Source organism: Anser cygnoides, chromosome 7 (assembly GCF_040182565.1).
Source record: "Anser cygnoides isolate HZ-2024a breed goose chromosome 7, Taihu_goose_T2T_genome, whole genome shotgun sequence".
Lineage (NCBI taxonomy): Eukaryota > Metazoa > Chordata > Aves > Anseriformes > Anatidae > Anser > Anser cygnoides.
This window is the reverse complement of record NC_089879.1, coordinates 4321343-4343106: the sequence shown is the minus strand read 5'-3', so window position 1 is coordinate 4343106 and position 21764 is coordinate 4321343. Positions and strand designations below refer to the sequence as shown.

Sequence of the window (21764 nt, the reverse complement as noted above, 5' to 3'; positions counted from 1 at the left end):
TATAGTTGTTCTGCTGCAACATTTACTGTTCTTTATGGTAAAACTATTAGCAGGCATTCTTAAAAACAAATTAATGTCATAAGTAAAAGATATATGTATGAACAGGGCAAGAAAAACACTCCTGTTCATCTTTATTGCCCAAATTGTTCATTTATTTTATTTTTTGTATCTAAATAAAGATTGTCAGGTAAGCACAGATTGTCTTTATAGCTCTTGTATCTAATAAGGATGCATTTAGTAAATCATTCTGTATTGTCCTTTTGGAGACAAAGTAGAGAAATGATTGTTTTATTTAAAGAAAATTTTCCATCAATTTAAGTACTTGTTCAGTTCTTCAAATGGCAAGAAAACAGAAGCAACATGTTTTCTTTTTACTTATTTTTTAGGAGCCATACCTATAATCCTTTTCAATCCCTACAAGTCTGTGCTTGTCTAACTCATCACACTCAGATCTGGAAATGGAGAAATATCATCCTTGTGCAGTGTGACAGTCTCCCTAACATTTGGAGACAGAGTGTACTCAATTTATTTTTTATGATTCCAAATGTGTTTTAGCTCTAGGAGCTTTCTCATTTTAAAATATGTAAGAGCTCCCTTGCCCTTGCAAACATTTGTCTGGGGAGAAAGGATGTTACACTATCCATATACAGCAGTTCAGAGAAGACAGGAGGAAGTCAAGGCAGCACTGATGATGAGTTGACACAGAGTTTTCTCTATGCAAATAATTTTTTAGAGCCAGGATATTTTGTCGTTGCTGTTAATATCTCTGTCTTTGCACTTGAGACTTGAGCCAGCACCAGCAAAGTCAATGGAAGCACTCCCGTTGACTCAAGTGGAAGTTGGATCAGGTTTTCACCTCATCAACCTCCCAGCATAACTGACTTCTTTAAGCTTTTCATTTTCCATCAAAACATACACTACCAGTGTGATCTCCAGTAACGCAGCAGAGCCCAAGTTCTCTGTGCAGTCAGCAACAACAATGGACAAATGAACTATCTTTTAAAATGACGTTGGTCAGTTTAGAAGGTCAAAAGCCCATGTTGTATATCTTGGCCCTCATGTGGCCAGAGTTTGCCCATGTGAGGAGATAATAATGACCAGCAGGCACCCACCAAACAAAGTCTGTCACTGCTTGGAAGGAAAGCAGTATGGTGCCAGTGTGATGTGCTTTAGGATGCTATTTCTATTTCAAATTAGCAACCTATTGCTATAATCAAAACCAGTTTCTTATTTCTGCACACACATTTGCCTATTAGATTTGAACACTGTCTTGTCCCTGCTCCAGAGACCTTGTTCTCTGGGGACCCAACACGTATCCTTGCTAACACAGCATGCTCAGGCATCTCATGGCAAAGTCACATCTCATAAGGCAGATGTACTTTTAATTTCTGATTCCCTATTTCTTTTTCTGGGCCATCCTAAAGTAGGAGCAGAATTTAGGCTTCATTTAAGCAAAACACTTAAACACTATTAAAGAAGAAACTGATAATCTGTGAAGCTACTGATATAGGTACGATAAGCACACAAACATATATTTGAGGGGATGAAGACTTTAACACTTATATTATTCACACTATTTTGACCTAAGTCTTAGATCTTTATAGTCTTAGACAAAACTTCTTAATGAAGTCAATATAAAAAATTTTTACCTATCATCTAACTTTAGAGTTTTCCTATGAAACATGTGGTTGATAATTCATTCCAATAGTGGAAACTTAATGGAAACTCTGGCAGTCTAACACCTGTGTCTCAAATAATACTTAGGTCACAGATATGCCAAGTATTTTAAAAATGTAATGCACCTGAAAGGTGAAATAACAGTAAGAGCACATTTCTGCTGGCCTGCTACTTGCTGAAAATATCTTTTGATTGCTTTACTGTCACAGACAGCCTTTGTGGGGGCTGAATTAAACAGAACAATGTTTTTCTTTTTCTAAAAAAATTTTTATATTTACAGTCTTAAGCCATTTGTAGGGGGAACATGGTTTAGCTAAATTTTGCTGTTTTGAAGATGTGATTGGGGAAGTGTGAAATTTTCACAGATGTTCATGAGTCACACTCTATACTTGGTATGCCCCAGCTTTTCCCTGGAAACAGCTCCATGGATTTCAGTCTGAGCAGTTTTCTGACTTTGTTCACATACAAAATATTGCTAGCAATGCATGCTAGTTTGTTTTCTGGTCTGAATTCAGACCCCTAGCCCCCATGTGCCCCAGATTAACTGCAGCAGTATAGGCAGATGAAGGTTCTTCAAGAAACACATTTTGCTTTTATTTGCTTTTTGTTATAAACCCATTCCCAGGGCACTAAAAGAATAAAATGAGCAATGTACACTTACAACAAATCCCCTATATATAAGCTAAAATACTGAATTATAGTCCCAGATCAAAGATTAGTTAAAGGATTAAATAGATGCCAACTTTTATATCCTAAGATGACATTAACTATGTTAACCGTGTTCTAATATTGCATCAAAGCTGTATATTTTTCTAGCACAATCAGAAAACACTGCACAGGAGTTTAAGATGTCAGTGACTTATATGAGAAGGTGAGGGCAGTATTTATCACAGCACTGCAACATACACTTCCCTTTGTGGTTGCTGTTGAAGATTAAAACAAAAACAAAAACAAAAACGACTTTTGGATAGAAGCCACAAAACCCAGGTCAGAGTCAAAGCCTCATTAACCCAGAAGGAGCATTTTGAAGGGCTCTAGGTGAAGGCAAAGCCTCGGTGAGGTTCCCACAAATATGACCCATCTGATATCTCGAAGCTACTTTTGATGATCAAATATCCTGCTTCTTTGTAACCATCTTCTCCAGGGGCTTCAAAGCCACCAAAGTTATGTCCTCACCGTACCTGATACCAGTGACACACAGAGCCTTTCCATGACACAAAGACACTACTTTTTCGTGCTTCTTTTTTGACACCTAAGTGCTGAACTGATGGCAGGACTGGACACAGCAGACACCTGAAAGGCTGCAGGGTGCCAACTCTATGCAAGAGTAAAAGCGTTTCTTCTCATGTTTTTGAGGTTCAGGGAAAATTCAGCGGTTAAAGTCAAATAAATGATAAATTGAGGATTATCTTGATTATTTATGTCAGATCTGACATGAAATCAAACATTTTTGGTATTCAGAAAGTACACTTTTTTATTACTCTTCACGGTTTTGCTCCCTCACACATTCAGATTGTGGCTGGTTCTAGATGCAACAAAAGAGCACATTTAAGACGGAAGAGTTTCTGTTATTCTTGGCACAGCTAGAGGCAGGAATTTCCAGAAAGCCTGTTCTCTGGGAGTTTTCTGGCCAAGCTTTCAGACTCAGGAGGCTCAGCTAAACTCCAGACACGATATAACCTTCTTGGAGCTGCCTGTTGCTGCATACAGTCTACCTAGGAGGTGATGTGATTTATGACATGGGCAGTACAGGAGCTGTATCCTCCATGCACAGAGCCAGTGTGACTGAGCAAAAGAAGCATGTCCCAGTTTTCCTCCTGGAACTGGATCTTGCTGCCTATGCTGCTTCTGCTAGGGGTGAAGAAGCAACCATGCCTGTAAGTGCCTGGAGTGCCTCCTCCTCCAGATGGTATGGAAATACTGCCCATAGCTCTTGCATGTCTGAAACTGGGCCTGTCTCCCTTTCCCCTCTCTTTTCTTCCCTCTAGTAGAAGAAAAAGGTGGAGGAAAGAGGGGTTTTTAGGTAGGCACCCTGGAGTTTCTGCTGTGCTTGCCCATGGGAACACCACCTACACTGACCTGACTTGGGTGGGAATCAAACAGCTTCATGTTCCAAACCCTGTCATAGCAACAGGCCCTAACAAAAAGAAATGATGTGATAACAAGCTGTATTCAGTGTGGACCATCACTGTATTTAGGTGTTAAGTCTTGCTGTAGACATAGCCCCAGGAAAGGTTTCCAGTTGCTCATAATACAAGGTACCCTCTCATTTGTATCCAAAGCTGACAAGTCCTCCACTTTCTCTACAAAAGAATATGTGTATTTATTCACCCTGAAAAAGAAATATTTTTCCCTTTAATAGCAGAAAAAAAAATACGGTTTGAAAAATAACATATCAGTTCTTAACGTTTGATTATAAGCTTTGAGTAATACTGACTTACGTACTATTTATTTTAAAATGTCTCCTCTGATGTTTTTCTGAAGCATGGGATGAAGACTTCCTGTAATTCCAGCTAAAGCCACAAAACTGAGTACAGACATCAAAAATGAGAACGACTCTTTTCTTTCCAGATCCAAACAAATAGACTTAGCCAAACAATGGAGGAAAAAAACAAAACAAAACAAAAAAAAACAGTCAGACTGCTTGCAGACTGGCTGGGTATAGGACTAAAATTACCATTAAAATGCATATCTATCCAATATGCTCATGCCAGAAATAGCTTAAAATATCAAATCACTGAGGTATACTGCAAGACCAAAGATTTTACAATAAGAACTTAATTGCTATTAAAAATAAACATTGAAACTTGGAATACCATTAACAAGTATAAAATCAAGACAGAAAATAGCTACTATCTTAAGATAGTACCATGGCCCAAAAAATGAGACACCTTTAAAGTGCTAAAATTTAACCACCTTAACAATTCAATTTGAGTGCATTTTACCAAAAATAGTACAACTGCATACAAACAGTTGTATGAGTATAAAAATATCTTATGGTACAATCAATTTCCTCTCCGTCCTGTGAAAGCTGTAGTAGTAACTCTATTCAGAATCTAATATACCCATAGCTCAGTATAGCACATTCACTAGGCAGATGTACGGAGTAACAGCTTAGTCAGGAAACTCCTTAAACATACATAAACTAGCAAATTGCCTAAACTTTGGGTCCTGGAAATACGGATCTTCCAAGGATTCTGTGAGCTGTAAGGATTTAGGGGCAGAGCCACCAGTTCTGGATCAAAGCAAGGATCCCAGGCTCCCCACCACAAGGATCAGAATTACACACCTTAGGCTATAGTAGACCTAGTGGTGAAGTAGATATGAATAGCTTCAGTCATTACCTACAAACTCATAACTTCACTGAAATAAATGGCACCACTATATTATCACCCAGTTTTCACTTTCTGTCTTCCTAGCACAGACACGAAGCACACACACATAGAGTAAAACAAAACAAAACAAAAAAAACAAAAAAGAAAGATTGTAAAAGAGTTCTCATTTGTGCTGCTGAACCATTAAATTTTATCGCCGCTGCTTCTGTTGCCTCCATTCCCGAGTACTAAATTTACAGCTGAGAGACTGAAATCAGCTACTTGCCAGTCAGCACTACATAATGCCTTTATACTTTTAATCAAGTTTAAGTCCTAGCATAGACCAAATTGTATTTGTTTTACTTTCCTAAAAGGTGGGAAACATGCTGAATGTGATATTGAAACAGATACATTAGCTTCCTCTGATGAAGCAGTCCAAAGCTTAAGACAAGCAAATAAGTGAAGATAGAATCACTTTGCTATTCCCTGTTGGGTTCCACAGTAGGCTGTTTCCTACCAGTTTAGCTCTCAGACTTAGCTGTTGGTGGTAGCCAGCAAACTTCAGAGCCAGCACAAGTATGAGCTATGCCTTTAGGCAGCAGATAGTCATTAGTCATCTTAGCTGTAAGTTGAAATGTCATCTTTCATTTTTTTCACGATTAAAACTAAAAATATGCGTTTACCAACAGAATGTAGGATAGAAATAATCTGTGTCTGCAGTGATACCTAGGTGAACAGTGTAGGACCATCTTTCTTAGAGTCATTCCCCCCCTCTGCTGATCTGTGAAAAATTAGTCCTTGACATTTTTAAATCTTCCCAAAGGGTATGTGGCTAATCAGAAGTGGCATTAAAATCTGCCTCCCTGTGCGTAGACGAGCACACAGTTGCAAACACGCCTCCATGAACACAGCAAGAAGACCCTGGAAGGTGGGCTGGCCACTTCAGCAGAGCAAACCATCGCACCCCAGCACCAAACTGTGCTTACAGCAACCCCTGGCACTTGTCTCTCTTCCTATGGCAGCAGTAGCAGAGCTGCCCACCACGAGGAAGCATCGGCGAGCGGTGGGAATGCTGCTCGGGGCACAGGGATTTTTTGTGAGTTGTCACCCCGTGCAGGCTGGTCTCAGCTGCAGCCTATGCCTCCTCCAGGTTGCACATCTGGGCTAAATACTTGACCTATATAGAGAGCCTGTGACAGGAAATACCTAAAATCTATCCAACTTGGTTTTAAAACCTTTTATACGGTGTAAGTCTCGGTTTTATGGAGACCTGGTGTGTCTGCTGTAGCAGTGAGTTTAGACATTTAAATGTTTTTTTCTAAAATCACATCTGTTGTTACTATTTTATATGAAATAATAAGATGAATGAATAAAAACAAACACTCCTCATGAAGCACAGAAGTCCCCGTAGTGCCTGGAGCTGTTGCTCAGACAATGATTTCAGAAGGAAGTTGTGTGGTTACAATTAACCCGATTTCAAACCGTGTGCTCCTTCCCAACCCTTAAAACAGAATGTTTGTATTTCCTTGAGCACAGTAAAAGAAAAAAATAAGTTTAGTTGGCTTTTTTGCTCTTTATTTAATTATTCTTTTTGATGTACTCTTTTTTTTTTCACAGTTGATCCAAGCTCAGCTCTAATATTGTACTAAAAAGTCAGAAGTAGCTGATACATTTAAAATCCTGAACAGTGGAAACTGTTTTAGTAAGAGGATGAAAAATTGGCCAAGGGCACACAGAAAATAACTGGAGGTTCTTTGGATATACCCAGAAGTCCTAAAAGGCAAAAGATTTAGGAACTCATATAACAAAGCTCTCTTCCTTTCTTTAGAGCACTCTAAGTCCAAGCTGTTGCACCCTTGAGAAGCACCCTGAAAGCAGACTCTTTAAGGGTTCAAAACTGTAGGAAGTAAAAAGTCAAGAAACAATTAGATCTCAAAGATTTGAGGAAATCAACCCCAGACCTGGATTGAAATGTGACTACTCACATTAAAAAGTGAAAGAAAAAGAAAGTAAGAAAGTAAGCAAGCAAGAAAGGAAGGAAGAAAAATGAAGGAAGGACAGAATGACAGAAGTAAAGATGGAAGGATGGAAGGACAGAAGGACGGAAGGATGGAAGGACGGAAGGAAGGAAAGAAGGAAGGAGTTACTTGGGTGCAGGAGGGGTGCAGGAGAGAACAGGTCCAAGGATGGTGTTTGGGCTCACTGTGGGACACAAACTCCAGGGCAGCACAAGAATCCCTCTTGAAAATGGGCCACTGATGCAGAGATCTAAGCACAGAGCCCAGCTCCCACAGGCAATTAATTATTCCCTAAAGTAATTTCAGAAAAAAAAAAAAAAAAGACTTTTATGGAGCTCAGAAAACACACAAGCACCCTGCAGTCAGGCTCTCCCTTTCCCACGTTTCACCAGCTCTCTTTCTCATGAGCTTTTGCTTCTGTTCCCAAAGGATTTTAGTTTTCAGATGGCTTTTTAGCTTTCAGATGTCCACTGTGAAGATGGCACCGTGCACATATGATAGCCCATACATTTTACCTCCCCATCTCTACCTGCCCTTGAACTAGTCATGGGAGAGCCAGTTTAGGGAACTTACAAAAAGTAAATAAATAAATGCCTCAAGCCCAATCAAGCACTAGAATTCTGTGGTTTTAGAAATTCCATTAATATCTGCTGCATTTTGAGTGCTCAGCATTTTCACTAGCTTGCTGCCTGCAGAAAGAGAAATGCTAAAAATACCATGAGAAAGACATGGCACTCAATATTTCTCAACTGATTGGAGGGAAGGACTGGAGGTTCAGCAGGGAAGCTCTTGCAAAACTCCAGCTCCATGCTAGAGAGCAAAAGATCTGAAACAGTTCAGGCAAGGTTCAGACAAACATCTCAAAGGGTAGGCACCTCTCCAACCCAAATGACTGCGTGTCCAGAGGTCCTTCCTCCTCATTCCAGCTTCCTATGAAGCCTCCTTGAAATGTTGCACAGCCCACAAAAAGATTCCCCAAATTCATTCTTTCTAAACATCTTTCATGATTTGTTTAACAACTCAGCCTTGGTCCAGCAAAGGCTCATAATCACAAGCTAAACATATGGCACATAGGACTCACTGATGGGAAGCTAAGTGTGTCAGAAGTTTCAAATGACATCAAATGTGAGCTTTTAGTGAGTTTAAAATTGAATGCATGCATGAATGTATGGTTCTTTAAGGCCCAGAGATCCACACCAAAGGCTTACCACTTACCAGCCTGTGGATCCAATGAGGACTCCTCAGGAATGCGTTCAAATAAACCCAAATATATGCTACCTGCCCAGTGGGGTTTGACATCCTTTACCTGGAGAACAGTCTTGTACTAGCAATAAATAGCCTGTGGTATTGCTAAGAGAGTCTTTGCCTCTGCTGTAAAGCTTGAATGTGCTAACATGAAAAGTTCAGGCCATAATCCAGGATTTTTCACTAATTCAGCCACTGCCATAGAGAGCCCATCTTCCCAGCCACCCACAGGAGCTGGAATTATTCAGAGGGCATAGGTATTCTGCACTTGGAAAGAAGGGGAAGAGAGAAAGCTTCGAGGCAAGCTTCCCTGAGCATAACAAAATGTTTTTCAACTTGTTAATTGGGATGAAAAAATCTGGTTCAGGATTAATGACTAGAAATATGGAACAGTTTTGCAGAGGAATAGTTCTGTGCTATTTTCTCTCTATGCTTTCAAAGACCTCAGTGGCATTTTAGCTGCATAACTCCCATACTAGCATTTTTTAATTGTATTTTGAGAAGTATCCCATTCTAGTTCTCTTGTAAGAGTGTATGGTCTCTCTCTCAGTCATTGCCATTTGACTAGCATTTCAAGCATTAAAAAGCCAAAGTACATATTTGCTCTTTGCATATTATTAGCAACATCAGACAATTCAGATGTGTCTGCAATATTTTGTATTCCATATATTACTAGCATTTGTCATGATTTGGATTATTTAGAAAGTAGATCCACAAGAATTTTTCCCTTCTTTTCATTTAATAGTTTAAAATAACATTGAATGCGTTCAGTTGCTGGATGAGAGCTTTGTTCTTTGTTCATTGTGGACTTGAACTATTGCTTGCAAAAAGACATCATCCTTTTTTCTCTATAGAAGTGTTTTCAGATCCTAAGCAACAAGCATTTAATTTTGCAGGAAAAAAAATGGATCTAGAATATATTAGCCCTCATATTTTTTTTTTCTTTTTCAATAAAGAATTCAGTCATTCAGGCAGAGAACAGATGCTAAACCTTGTGATTACAGTGACCAGATACCTCATTCCTCCTGTGCAGCAAGTTTGGCAGCTGAGGAATTTATCTCAGCCTAATTTTCTACTCTGAGCCTTGTGCATCCCACCCATCTATAGATCTCTGCAGTGTCTGGGCTCACTATGGAAGCATTCACAAAGGCCTTTGGAAGAAGACTCACAGCTTTCTGCTTTCTGTATATGATCCCTCAGTCATCTGTTCCTCTATAAGATGGAAAAAATATTTTTGGGGCCCATTTTTGTCACTTACACGTATCTAATGAAATATCCAATGCAAAGGAACTGGACCAGATGTGAGACAGTCTTCAGAGGATTCTGGAAAAGAATTGGACTGCAGTCCTCTGCTGGGATCCAAAAGCATCCAAAGGAGTCTAAGGGCAATGTATCTGTCAGAAGAGCTGTAAGGAATTTTTCTCTTCATCTTGGGATATGCCCTGGGCCCTGGCTATGGCTGGCCTTGACTATACATCCCTTCTTTTCATCAGCCCTGTCTCACCATAGGAGAAGCCTTCTTTTCTGGGCTGTTCAAAATGCACTGAGAACTGGGGCTTGTCCCCATACTGTTGGGTCACCTACATCCAGGAGTATATCTAAGTCCAGATTTACTCTGGGAAATTCCATATGTATCGTCTGTATATAACCCACATATATTTTTGGTAGGGTTCTCAATGGAATTCTTGCTTGGAATTTAAAGTGTGCAAAGAGAATGTGGATTAAATACTTGGTGAGATAAGATTGGCTCTGTCCTTTGGGGTAGGGTACTTGCCATCTATCTTGTGATGGCAAATATCATTCTAACTGTTTCTGAAATATTTTTTGTAACTTCTCAGTACATAAGCAATTAAGAGGAAAAATAGAAAATTGATGTTGTCAAAGGCTGAAGTTTTAAGTTCTACTTTTACATGTAGGCTTTTGGCTGAAATTGAAATTTATGCCCTAGGTCAGTAAAAATCTTTGGGAGGTCTGAAATCTGGTCCCATGTTCAGATGTCCTGTCATGCACATGGGGCAAACTCATTACACTATTGAAAACTATTTTGGGGAAAAAGCAATATTATGTATATTAAAGCCAATTAGGGCATTAGGGTTGGTAGTAATGGTGGTGGTAGGGACTGCTTACATCCAGATTTGAAATCAACTGTTCTAAGAAACTTTGAACTCTTCCCTTCCTTTGACAGATGTTATATGAGCACCCTGACAGTAGAGCAGAGCCATAAACCTGTCACCATCAGATACAGTCTCTCTGAAGAGGAGAAGGAAAAAATACTCTAATTTCTGGGAAAGAATGAGAGACAGAGTTCTCAGTTGCTTCCACTGCAAACACCATGTTTCCCAGCACATCGTGATGACTAATGCACTCAGGCAGTTTACAGTAAACCTCATATGTGTTAGAAGGAGGAGACACTTGGCCTCACTTTACACTCTCTTGTCAAACAGAACTCCCATTGAAATGGGATCATGAAGGCTGATTTACTCTCCGAAGATCTTATAAGGAAATAGAGAGAAGGCAAATCTGGGGACAAGAGAGATCAGAACTCTTGGGCCCCTCTATAGGCCAAAGAAAACTCTATAAGTCAAACTGGGACTTTTGGGCTTCCCCTTCAGGTTCCCTTCAGTACCCAGACAGAAGGATCAGTCTTGTAGAGGCAACAGGAAGGAAAATGCCAAGAAAGGTACTGCATTTGTGACACTTGCGAGTGTGAAGAAGAAATAATCTACAGGAAGCACTCAAACAACGTAACCCAAGAAAGCAAATCAGATTTAGGAAACTATTAGTCATTGTCTGGATGAGGTATTGAGGACCAAAAGTAAAAAAGAACAAGCTGAATAGAGGACTCTGGTGCTTAAGTTGCAGCTGAGTCCCCTTTTAGATGCACAAATCTCCAATTAATTACTATTTTGCCTTTAAGACAACTAGAAAATTTGTACACGCAGCATAGTTTCCTTTTAGGTACCTGCAATTCACCTTTGGGACATATCCAGTGTCTCCTTCTGAATAGTCAAGATCTGTCCACTGTGTCCACTATTAAATAAATAAATGAAAATATTCAGATACACTATTCACCTTGGATATTAAATTTTCCATGCCAGTAACTAGAAACTTCAGAGTAGATAAGATCTGTAGTAGAAAGAAATAAAAAGAAGTGTATGCTGCCAGTACATGAACTATGTTTAACTTATGTATAAAATAACAGTTATTACATTCCTTGTTTGGACTGTTTGATTCAGCAGCACATTTGCAAATTCAGCATCCTGCTAATATCTGTGTGAAACCAGAGCAGCAGAGCTATATTATTTACTGAATAACAGAACTGTACACTTACAGTATTTTCATACTGTAAATAACTGCAATTAAACAGAAGATTAAGCCTTTGGTTGCTTTCACTACTAAATCAGATATTGAACTTCACCTGTGATTAATAGTTACTGGAAGTCACTATGGTCTGCTGAAGATTTTCAGCTTTTGTCTGATCTTCTTCAATATCAAATCCCAGTGGACACTCTGAGACTCAGCCCCACACATACCATACAGAGCAGGTTTGAAGCTCTGTTTTGTGTCAGAACAGGGAATCATTCACTTTTTCTGATATATTAGTAGTATTTCATATAAGTTTTACAAGACATTCTTGTAAAATATATTTTACAGTGCATTGAGCCAGATTCCCATTTATAAGACAGCTGCTTGAAACACCACTCCAGAATCAGAAAGTCACACTAAAGCCTCATTTTATTAAGAAACAATGACGTAGTTCACTGTGGAAATAAAGAATAAACCCCTCATTTTTACTTGTCTCCATTTAACCTGTAATAACATGGTACAAATCCTTGCTTGCCAATATCGGTATGTTACCCAGCAGAAAGGAACTATTTGATGTCCATAAGAGGACTCAGATATCTATCAACAGACTCTCTAGAATATCCTTTTTACAGAATATCCTTTTTAATTTAATTCAAACAGGGCTAGAGAGATCATTAACTAAACCCAAGTATTCCAAAGATGCTTTAAATGATCCTCACATACTTCTCTGATGTCTTCATAGGCACTCTGACTCTCAGAGTCACCATCTGGCATCTTTTCATTCCCCCTCTTGTTTTTCTCACCTTTTTTTTTATTGCCATTTTTAGCTATGGGTAAAAAAGAGAAACAGTTTCTCTTTTACACCTGTCAAGTTGATTTAGCACTGCCTGTTGACTGCATGGAGAATAAAATGCCTTGCTCATCTCTGGTTGGGCTCCAGCCCTTCCTGCACACAGCAGACACCCAGAGTATCCTGTTATTCCCCAAAATGGGTCTATAAAACCACAAGGCAACAGAATCATAAATGCTCCTTTTGCTGTACTACAAGGAAATTAGAAATGTATTTACTTTTGAAGTAACGAGTCAACATTGCAGTGTATTTTACTAATAGTAATATGTAAAACTAATAAAAAAACTACTAACACCTCTTGAAGAAAACGGAAAGCCAGAGAAAGGTTTTCAGAGAGGCTGGTTAAGCTCCTGAAAGAAATAGCTGAGGTGTTCAGTGATCAGCATCCTCCATGGCTTAGGAAATGAAGTCCCCATCAACAAAGTTATCAGAGAGCAGTGGTGTTAGATGTCCATGGTCATGGTGACATCTAAAGACCCTTAATCCGCTGTCCCTGTGCTTTATTCTTGTCAGGGCATGGACAGTGTGTTCAAGAAGTTTACAGAGAAGTAGCTTCTGCATCAGAGACGTAAATGCACAGATATGATGGCTATGATCAACCTTGAAAGAAATCCCTTCCAAAGAGACTCCAATGCCCTCTTTGATTCATGGCTTATTAAATTAAGAAGGACCAAACCATACATTAAGGTAGTTCCCAGGGACAGAAAGATTAAAGGCAATTGCCTGCTCCTAGCATAACTGATCGTTACTATCACCTCTGTTTTCTCTTGGGGAATGTTTGTTTGAGCTGAGAAAATGCTGTGGGAGTGTTTTGCATGTGTAATCACTTGATTTTAAATTTCAGCTCCATCACAGTTTTGCTTGTTTCCGTTTTCCACAGGTAACCAGCAATGAGCGTTGAAGGCACATACTTGTATATTTGTTTCAAAAAGCCCTACTTTCTAAGACAGGCAGTACCACAAGACATAACCTCACCAGAGGCCTGACAAGAAGGCCAGATTTATTCAGATTTATTGCATACTTTGCATAATAATGTGGTAGTGCGTCCCCCCCCCCTTTTGATAATATAATCACAAGCAGCTATTTTGTGTGAATATGACAATCAAATTTCATCCCTGTATCCAGACAATAAATCTTTCAGAAGTCTGCTTTTTACATAGACAATGAATTGGGCAAGGCTCAGAAAAATCCCTGGAAGAAAAGGCTCATATTTTAAAAATTCAAGAAATTGCTTCTTCTGCACCATATCTTCAACTTCCAGTACTTCATCTTTTTGATAGATTCTAAGTTCACGTAGCTGATAGAAGTCTTCCTGCCAAACCCAAAAGAAATAATTGAGATTTGATTGTGAACCATCAGAATGACCTCTCTAACCAGCTCACTGAACAGAGAATAACATTAGAAAACAAGAATGAGTTCAACTAATGATTGACTCAGAATATGCTGGTATTTCAGGGACAGGTCTAGGCTCAGATTCATATTATTAAAATCTATTCAGTGAAATCATCCCTTCTTTAAAAAGGTATTTTTCTCACCTTAAAAATTAGTTTGAATTCAGAAAAGCTTGCTAGGAGAATTATCATAGAATATGGTGTTCTCTAGCATAATCAAGTGCGTTTATTCTAAATTTTTTCTCATGTTATATTATTCATTGAAGCCATAGCTAATCAAAAAGGGTTGGCCGATTTTGAAAGCATTGCCCATTATTTATTCTTAGTCATCCTTTTTCCTCTTTTGTTGTGACATTCTTTAAAGGATGGGCTCTTAAACAGAATGGTTGTGTTATGGTTTATTATTCTACTTATTTGTAGAAATGCTGAGGAGAAAATAGAAGCTGGTAGATGAAAGAAAGCTCATTAAAAGCCAGATGTTTTCATCTTCACTTGTCACATCTGGCAATTAGGACATGATACAGGTCGTATTAAAATTCATGGGAGATATTCCAAAGAGCATGTAGGGCCAAGGAGTTCATTCATAGAAGGTGCCAGTATAAGAAGTTTAAGCAAAAGTTTTAAAATTACAGTCTACATCCTAGGTCACAGGAGTGCTCCAGTTTCTCTGGACTTCTCGGGAATGGAAGCCAGGCTGAAGACAGGATACCAGTGGGTTAGATAACAGCAACACCGATAATATTCTTGGTTGCTATATAGGTCATTTACAACTCACTAGCAATCACTTATATATCAGCCTCTGTATGCAGTCATGCCCAAACTTCATTTTACCTTCTGATTCAGTTCTCTAACCCCAAAGCCTGTTTCATGGCCCCTCTGAATCGCTGTATTACTAGCCACTGCCCCATCTCCCTTCACACCGACCCCTCTAAGCTCCCTGATGCATCGCCTAAAGCTGCTGCTGGCACAGCTCTCTGCCAGACCCTCACCAGCCTCCCGCCCCATCTGGCTTTCAGCCCTTGCATTCCACAAAAATGCTTCTTGCCAATCTTTCTAATGACTTCTTTTAGCTGGAGCTCTGAGACATTACCCCATCTTCAACGTGCCAGCAAAGTTCAACATACTGGATTTCAAACGCCTTCAGAAAACTGACTTTGATGACTCCCTTTGCTCCTAGCCTTCCTCCCAGCTCTCTAGGTATGCATCCAGCATGCCTGCCCATTTTCAATCTCCTCCCTATCTGCTCCCTTTCCATCTTTTCTCTAGCTAACCCCAGCTGATTTTGGCAAGCAATGTTGATTCACAGGCTACCTTTACCTTCTGCATCTCCTTCTGTTCTAGCTGGAAACCTAGCATACAAACTAGACTAAAACCCAAACACAGCTCCTTTATTTTCCAGTGGCAGTCAGAATTATGGTGACAGAACAAGAACCACTATAACGTGTAATTTTGTAAGTCAGATTTGTTTCCCAGAGAGAACTTTTGCTAATGTTTGGTAAGTTCCACATTTCTCTACTTTCCACAAACCTGATAGTCTCAGATTAAAAAAAACTGTGTAGATGGCCCTTTGGAAAGAATGGTATCATGTTAGACATGAAAGGCAATATAGAATAGAGTATCTTTTGCATTGCCTTTTTGAAGCTATTTCATAGCTATGCTGAAAAACAGCAAAAGTATAAAAGAATGTATAATTACAGATATAATTGTGGCACATTCAGGCACAATAGGAATGCAGGTTTAACCGTGACCCTGAGCAATAGGCAATATTAAGCAGTGTTCATGGGCACCTCAGCCCATAAACCTCTCTCAGGTGAGTTTTGGCCTCTAGGCAGACAAAGCCCCAAACCATCTGTGGGGGTCTGCCACACAGGTGGTAGCTGAGGCAGCATTTATTAAACTCCATTAAAGAACTCATAAAAGAAAAACACTGATGTTAATGAGACTCTTTCCACTGATTTGAATGGGCTTTGGATCAAGGCCTAAATAAGCTAGGATGGAATTAGAAAAGGGAAATTTGTATATACAGAAACCCATCAATCTGACTGTTTACCTTCCAACGATGACTTAGTACCATTTCATTTATAAGTCATTTAAAGGGCAAGAAGGCAGGCTGATATTTTTTTGCTGTTATCTGAATCAAATATTTGCAAATATTGATTCCAACAATACTTTTTCAAACATATACATATATTGCAACCCCACTGACATCGATAGTATTTCTTCCTGCAATTATATTTCACAGACTGAAAACATTTATATTCTCACCACCTTTAGTAATTAGCTTAAATAAATTGAGCCCGTGTCATCTGTTATGTGCTGCATCCTTCAGACTGCTAAGTTTGATTTCAGCTTTGATTCAAAGCTAGAAGTGATCAGTACCAGCTGCTCAGCCAAAGGGCAGATCACATTTTCCCGGTCCTCCGCCTTCTTCATCCCAGCTCTGAGCCAGCCTATTGTTTGTTACAACTAATTAATCCCACATGCCCCAGCTTCCAGTGAGCCTCACAAAAAGCAGATTTTTGTATTTACTGCATGTCCAGTAAATTATTTCCAGTTCTGAATACATGTATAAGTACATGGATGTATACACATGTGTACAACACGCACACAGCCAGACTTGTCTTTATTGTTCATGGCTGTTTGGTAACCACCATTGTTGTCCTCCCAATTGGCCAAATGTGAGAAATTATAATTATGTATTATTATTTAGGCACCTCTGTGCAGGGCCAGATGTTCAGCTATTCATTTCAAACCCAATGACATGGCACTAGGCTTTGGTGTCACTGCACTGCACTGTACTGCTGGGACCTGGATGTCTTCTCCGTGCCCTTGCTAGACTGCTGCCTGTTGCCATTGGCTGCCTTTGGGAGAAGGAAAAGGAGAGATTTCAGATGTTATAGCCAGAATTTTTTATCACTGTATCTAGTTAAAATTGCCTGACACTTCCTTTTAAATGACTCCTGTTTTCAGTTATTTGCATCTTCAACAAATGGTAGCCATTCTGTTTTCTGGGTGTCTGCCCTAGGGTTTTTTATGGCTATTTCTGTTAATATAGTTCAACTTCTCCCGAGGGAACACATTGCATTTTACCATATTAAAGTAGACCTAACAACCACCTTACTGAGTAGGTGTCAAGCTTCCAAGTGCTGGAGCAAGGAGCAAAGCTTTGGTGGAGGAAATCAGTTTGTGTTACCTCTGGCTAACCTCACAAAGCTCAAAGGCTTTAAAACCTCTTACTGCAGGTGGTTGGTGGAAGCTTGGAAGCTGGTAGCTGTGTCAAAAGAGTACATGCCTGCTGTGAAAGCAGCAATGGAGCTCTTTCCAGCTGCTTTTGGTTGAGCATCATAAGTTTCACCCATGCTTCCCTTGGCCTTGTGCTTGGCCACGCTGAGGAAGACGAGGGGACTGAGGAGGAGCTCACCAGGCTGAACACAGAAATAAAAGAGTCAGGTAGGGTGGAAATCAAGAAGCAGTAAATCAGAAATTAAAATGAATCTTGTACAAGTCAATTGGTTGGCACACAATGGAGTATGTTTGGGGGAGAGTTTAAGGAAGAGTTTTGCTTGTTTGTTTGTTTTTCTTATCTAATTCCATAATTTCCTATGTAGAAAAGGAATGTGATTCTACTTGAAAAATCAAACATTTTTAGGAAATGCCTGTAAGACCTCAGTTTGGTCTCCCAGCATAGTTGGAATTTTGTGCTGCATATGCACAGTGCATAAAACAAACCAGGCTGGGAAGGGAAGAGTGCTGTGTAATGAAGGAGGTCGACATCGGTACAGCTGCTGCTTCCTCTGCACCTGCAAGGTGCTCAGCACACCAGATGGGGAACAAGAACGATGCCTGTCTGCCAAGATAAATGAACATTGCCCTCCCAGACTAGAAGTCATTCCCCTTGCTGTGCTTCTGTGCTTTCTGGAGCATGTGTGAAATCATGGTGCCAGGGAAACTGGGAAAAAAAAAGCCAACCAAAAAAGGTGAAAGCAGAGCTGAACTGCACAACACCCCACTACAGGTGGGAATCCTGTGTTGCATCTACCACTTTGAATAAGAAAAAGCCTGGGACCTAATGAGGTAACTTAAAAACCCGTGGTTAGATAACAAATGAGGCAGTACTTGAGACCTGGAAACTGTTGCATACTTCTGGCCCCGATGGATCTTGCTCTTGTCTGTGGTTTCTGCCTTGATTTACACTGGCAATCCAAACTGGCTGCCCCACAAAGGGTTTTCAAGATTTCAGAAATGGTATTTCCTTACCACTGTTTATTATTATAACAGCTAAGAACTTTTCTAATCAAAGACTAATTGATTTCTATCAGTGTTAACCTTAAATTGAAAATTCTGTGTTTGCTGTTGGCTAGATGTAAATGGAAAAAAAATTAATGTCCCTATACAACCCTTGATACTCTGTTTTGCTGCATTGCAAACAGTAACGTCTCTGGGTTGCACACTTTGTGCCCTGTACTCTGGTTGTTATCATTAAAAGTTTCCTTCTGAAGTCCAGAGGAGTTCTTTTTTAAGTGAGTGTCATTTGGCCCCTAACTGTACAACTCTGAAGTTGATCTCATGGGCTAAATTCAGTTCTGAGTGTCCCAAACCTACCAGAAGTAACTACTATACATGCAGAAAACACAGGAATAAACCTTTCCTTCAGGGTGGTGCAACTAGCTCTTAATGGGAACAACTGGATTGTAATTGCTAACCAAGTTTCTGCAAATTTTAAAAATATTTGCATATTTTCATTCAATCATATGCAGAAAACAGAAAATAAAAAGTGATTTTTTTTTTATAAGGAATTTTTGTTGTCGCTTAACTTCTTTATTTTACAGGCCAATAATTACACTGAGTTTGCTATGGCTCAGTCTCTTACAGTGAAGATCTTTGTCTACATATCTTCCTCTGGAGGGTTTTAAAGTGAAATCTCAAATGAAATTCACATTTTTAAGTACAATCAATTCAGAAGCCTCTCTTACACTAAAATTACCAGGGACAAAGTAAGGTGTTAGCATTTACAACCCGCTTGTACTTCAGAATCTGTCTCCCTTCATTTGTTGTTAGAACTGCAAATTTAACAACAATCCAGCTGTCAAGTGTAATTAAGCAGGAAAAGTCCATACACTAGCTACAGTGCAGCATAATTAGTATGTTAGCACTCCTAAACCTCTTTACTTGATGAGGAAGGGGTTAAAAAGCCTGTAAAAGTTCTGAAGACTTGTTCTGCAGGATATTAAAAATTAATGTGTTGTCATCATCATCACCACGAACACAGTTATTGTTATTACTACCAAGACTCCCATTAACTGGATATTCATTAATGTTAAAAGTCACAGTCAGCATGAGATTCAGCAGACTCCAAGCTCTGGAGGAGGACGTGGAAAGTTACCTGGTGGAGTTTCAAGAATGGATTTTCCTTTTTTGCTGCTTTTCTTCGGTTTTAACTGTTTCTTGCTCGGTTTGAACCCTGGGTGCTCCTCTGGCTGTGCAGCACGGATAGTTCCCTCCTCTCCAGGTTGCTCCGTGAAAGGAAAATACTCTTCTCCGGGGTACGGAAAGGAGTAATAATGATCCCTGTTGCTAATCTCCTGCAGATAATAATCCTGATCGTCCATGGGTACAGCCCGGGACAGATCCCCCAGCAATAGGAGCCCAAAGGCGCAGAGAGCGAGGCAGAGCTGAGGCGAACATGAGCTTTCCTTGCCAAGGGCGATCATTAGTGTTTGCTTTCTCTTCTGCAAGCCCCTGAACTTTATTTGGGAAGAAGGGGAAGCAGAAAGCCCTGGCAGGGGGATAAGGGAGCCCGTCTGCGGAAAGTGCCTCTGCTCTGGGCTAGTTTGCAGAAGTTGCGAGGCGTGCAGCGGGACAGAGGGCTGCGGAGGGAGGGGGCAGGAGCGGGATGCATGTGATCGCTGGGCTTACCAGCCAGACAGACGGACAAGCGCACGCGAGAAAGGCAGGGCGCTCGCTCTGCCGGTGCCTGGCAGGTGTGATCTCCAGCACAACTCTCTTGCTGCTTTTCCTTCCGTTGTTGTCGCTTTCTTTCAAAAACGCAGCTAGGAGGCAGCTCTGGCTAAATCGCCTAAGAGTTTCTTTAGTCTTCCCACATGCAGCCGATCCAAGTGAGCGTTTAGTCAGAGAAAAGTAGAATTGGCAGCATGCCTTCGCCTCCCAGCCTGCGCGTAAAAGTGTTTCCCTCCCCTGGGAGATGCTGTGCAGGATGGGGGTGGGCACACACAGCCCTGGGCGAACCTGCCTGCTCTGACACTCGGCATGCACACGTACGTGTGATCAGTCAGTGTCAAAGAGTCCTCATGCCATGTGTGATGTATTATAAATCTTTTTGTTATATTTTTTCTTTTTAGCTTTTACAACAGTAGCATCCCTCTCCAGCACTGATCCCAGCTTCCCTGGTTGCTCCAAACAATATAACTAAATACACAACATGCACCAGTTTCTCATAGGCTTCTCCTAGGACATAGGGGTGCTCACTGGACATGGCCCAACTGAACATCAGGAAGCCCTTTTTCTCTCTTTTTGGAAAGATCCTGACTTTTGTTCTCTCTGAAAGATCTTCCAAGCTGCTAGCAGCAGCACACGTGCAACCCAGTGTCGTTAATGGAATCAATTTGTCTGGGGATAAAGTCTTGTCTTTCATCTTCTTCTTACCTCCAAAATAACCTTCAGTGCTGAAGGAAATGTGCAGCCATTGGCCCACATGAAATATGAATCCTCACTCCTGTGCTGAAAATACCAGCTTATATTTTCATCATGTATATTGAATTTCTTGCCATTGTCCAGTCACCTAGGAGAAAGTATTACATCTGTTACTCCGCTCTTCATTCTGCCTTTGCAATCACATTTTGTGTGTGTTTCTCATAACTTTAATAACATAATAAGCACAATTTCACATCTCAGTACCTATATCTTTTGGAATATTTCGTTTCCAGATTGTGAGTGATCCGGTCCCCTGTACTTAATTATTGTCTTTGCTTTCTTAATCACTATTCCAAAAGCAATTTAGTGAACACATTGTGTCTATAGTCCTCCTTTTTGCTGACACACACACAAAAAAAAAAAAAAGAAATTGTTTTCACCATTGATGTTATTTTCAGTCCGATATTTTATATTTTACATGTTTTTAAAACTCAGAACTATAAATTTCTCTTTTTTGAAGATAGGGATTTTCATTTTCCGAAACTAGAATTAAAGGTGTTTTGCTTTTCCACTGCTTTACTGGGTTATAATTGAAAAAAAGGCAGTTAATGTTAAAAATTAAGCTTTTCAGATAGTTTTATCTGCAATAGAAGGCTTTGTGACATTTGGCGCAGTTCGTGCAGTGACTGGGGGAAATATGGGAGCTCAGACACACCAAGCACAGTGTGTGAAACAGGCTGCTTGTCCTCTGTATTCAGTGGCAGGCTGAATATCCTGGATATTCCAATTTAGCAATTTCACAGATGTTCGTACTTTGTTTTCCCTTTCCAAACTATTCGGTCCTCTTTCTTCATCCCAACTTCCACGGACAGAGCATGAGGTACGGAAGATGTACATACTTTTGTTACTGTTTGCAGCACAGACACTCTTTTGCAAATACTGTGGACATTTTCATGTCTACAGAAGTCATCACAGAGTTGAATTTTCCATGTCATCATTAATGACCTACATTTTTGGTAACTAAAGAAGCCCTAGCTGCAAATTCTTAAAGTCATTGCAGTGATCGAAAGTGTTCCATAGAAACAGAAGAGGATTTACATTTCCAAGCAAAACAAAGTATTTTCATGCAATGTAGAGTCATGTGTACATTAATTAAAGACTGAGGAATGTGATTTGGGGGAATTTTGTATTATTTACTTTCGTCAACGCTATAAATGCACATTTCAATAATATATGCATGTAAAGACCATGTATATTCTTTTGTACACAACAGCTGCTCTATAAAATAGTACCTTCTTGTAAAGAGTCAACT

General features: G+C 39.9%; 1 protein-coding gene across 1 annotated transcript in view; it reads right to left on the bottom strand.

Annotated features, from left to right (window-relative positions):
* Positions 1-19910, bottom strand: part of CPXM2 (carboxypeptidase X, M14 family member 2) — a 74409-nt gene extending 54499 nt beyond the window's left edge. The window contains exon 1 of the mRNA XM_013185851.3: positions 19185-19910. Coding sequence (XP_013041305.3) covers positions 19185-19512 — 328 coding nt within the window. The 5' untranslated portion in view covers positions 19513-19910. The remainder of the gene's footprint in view (positions 1-19184) is intronic.
* Between the last annotated feature and the right edge of the window lie 1854 nt (positions 19911-21764).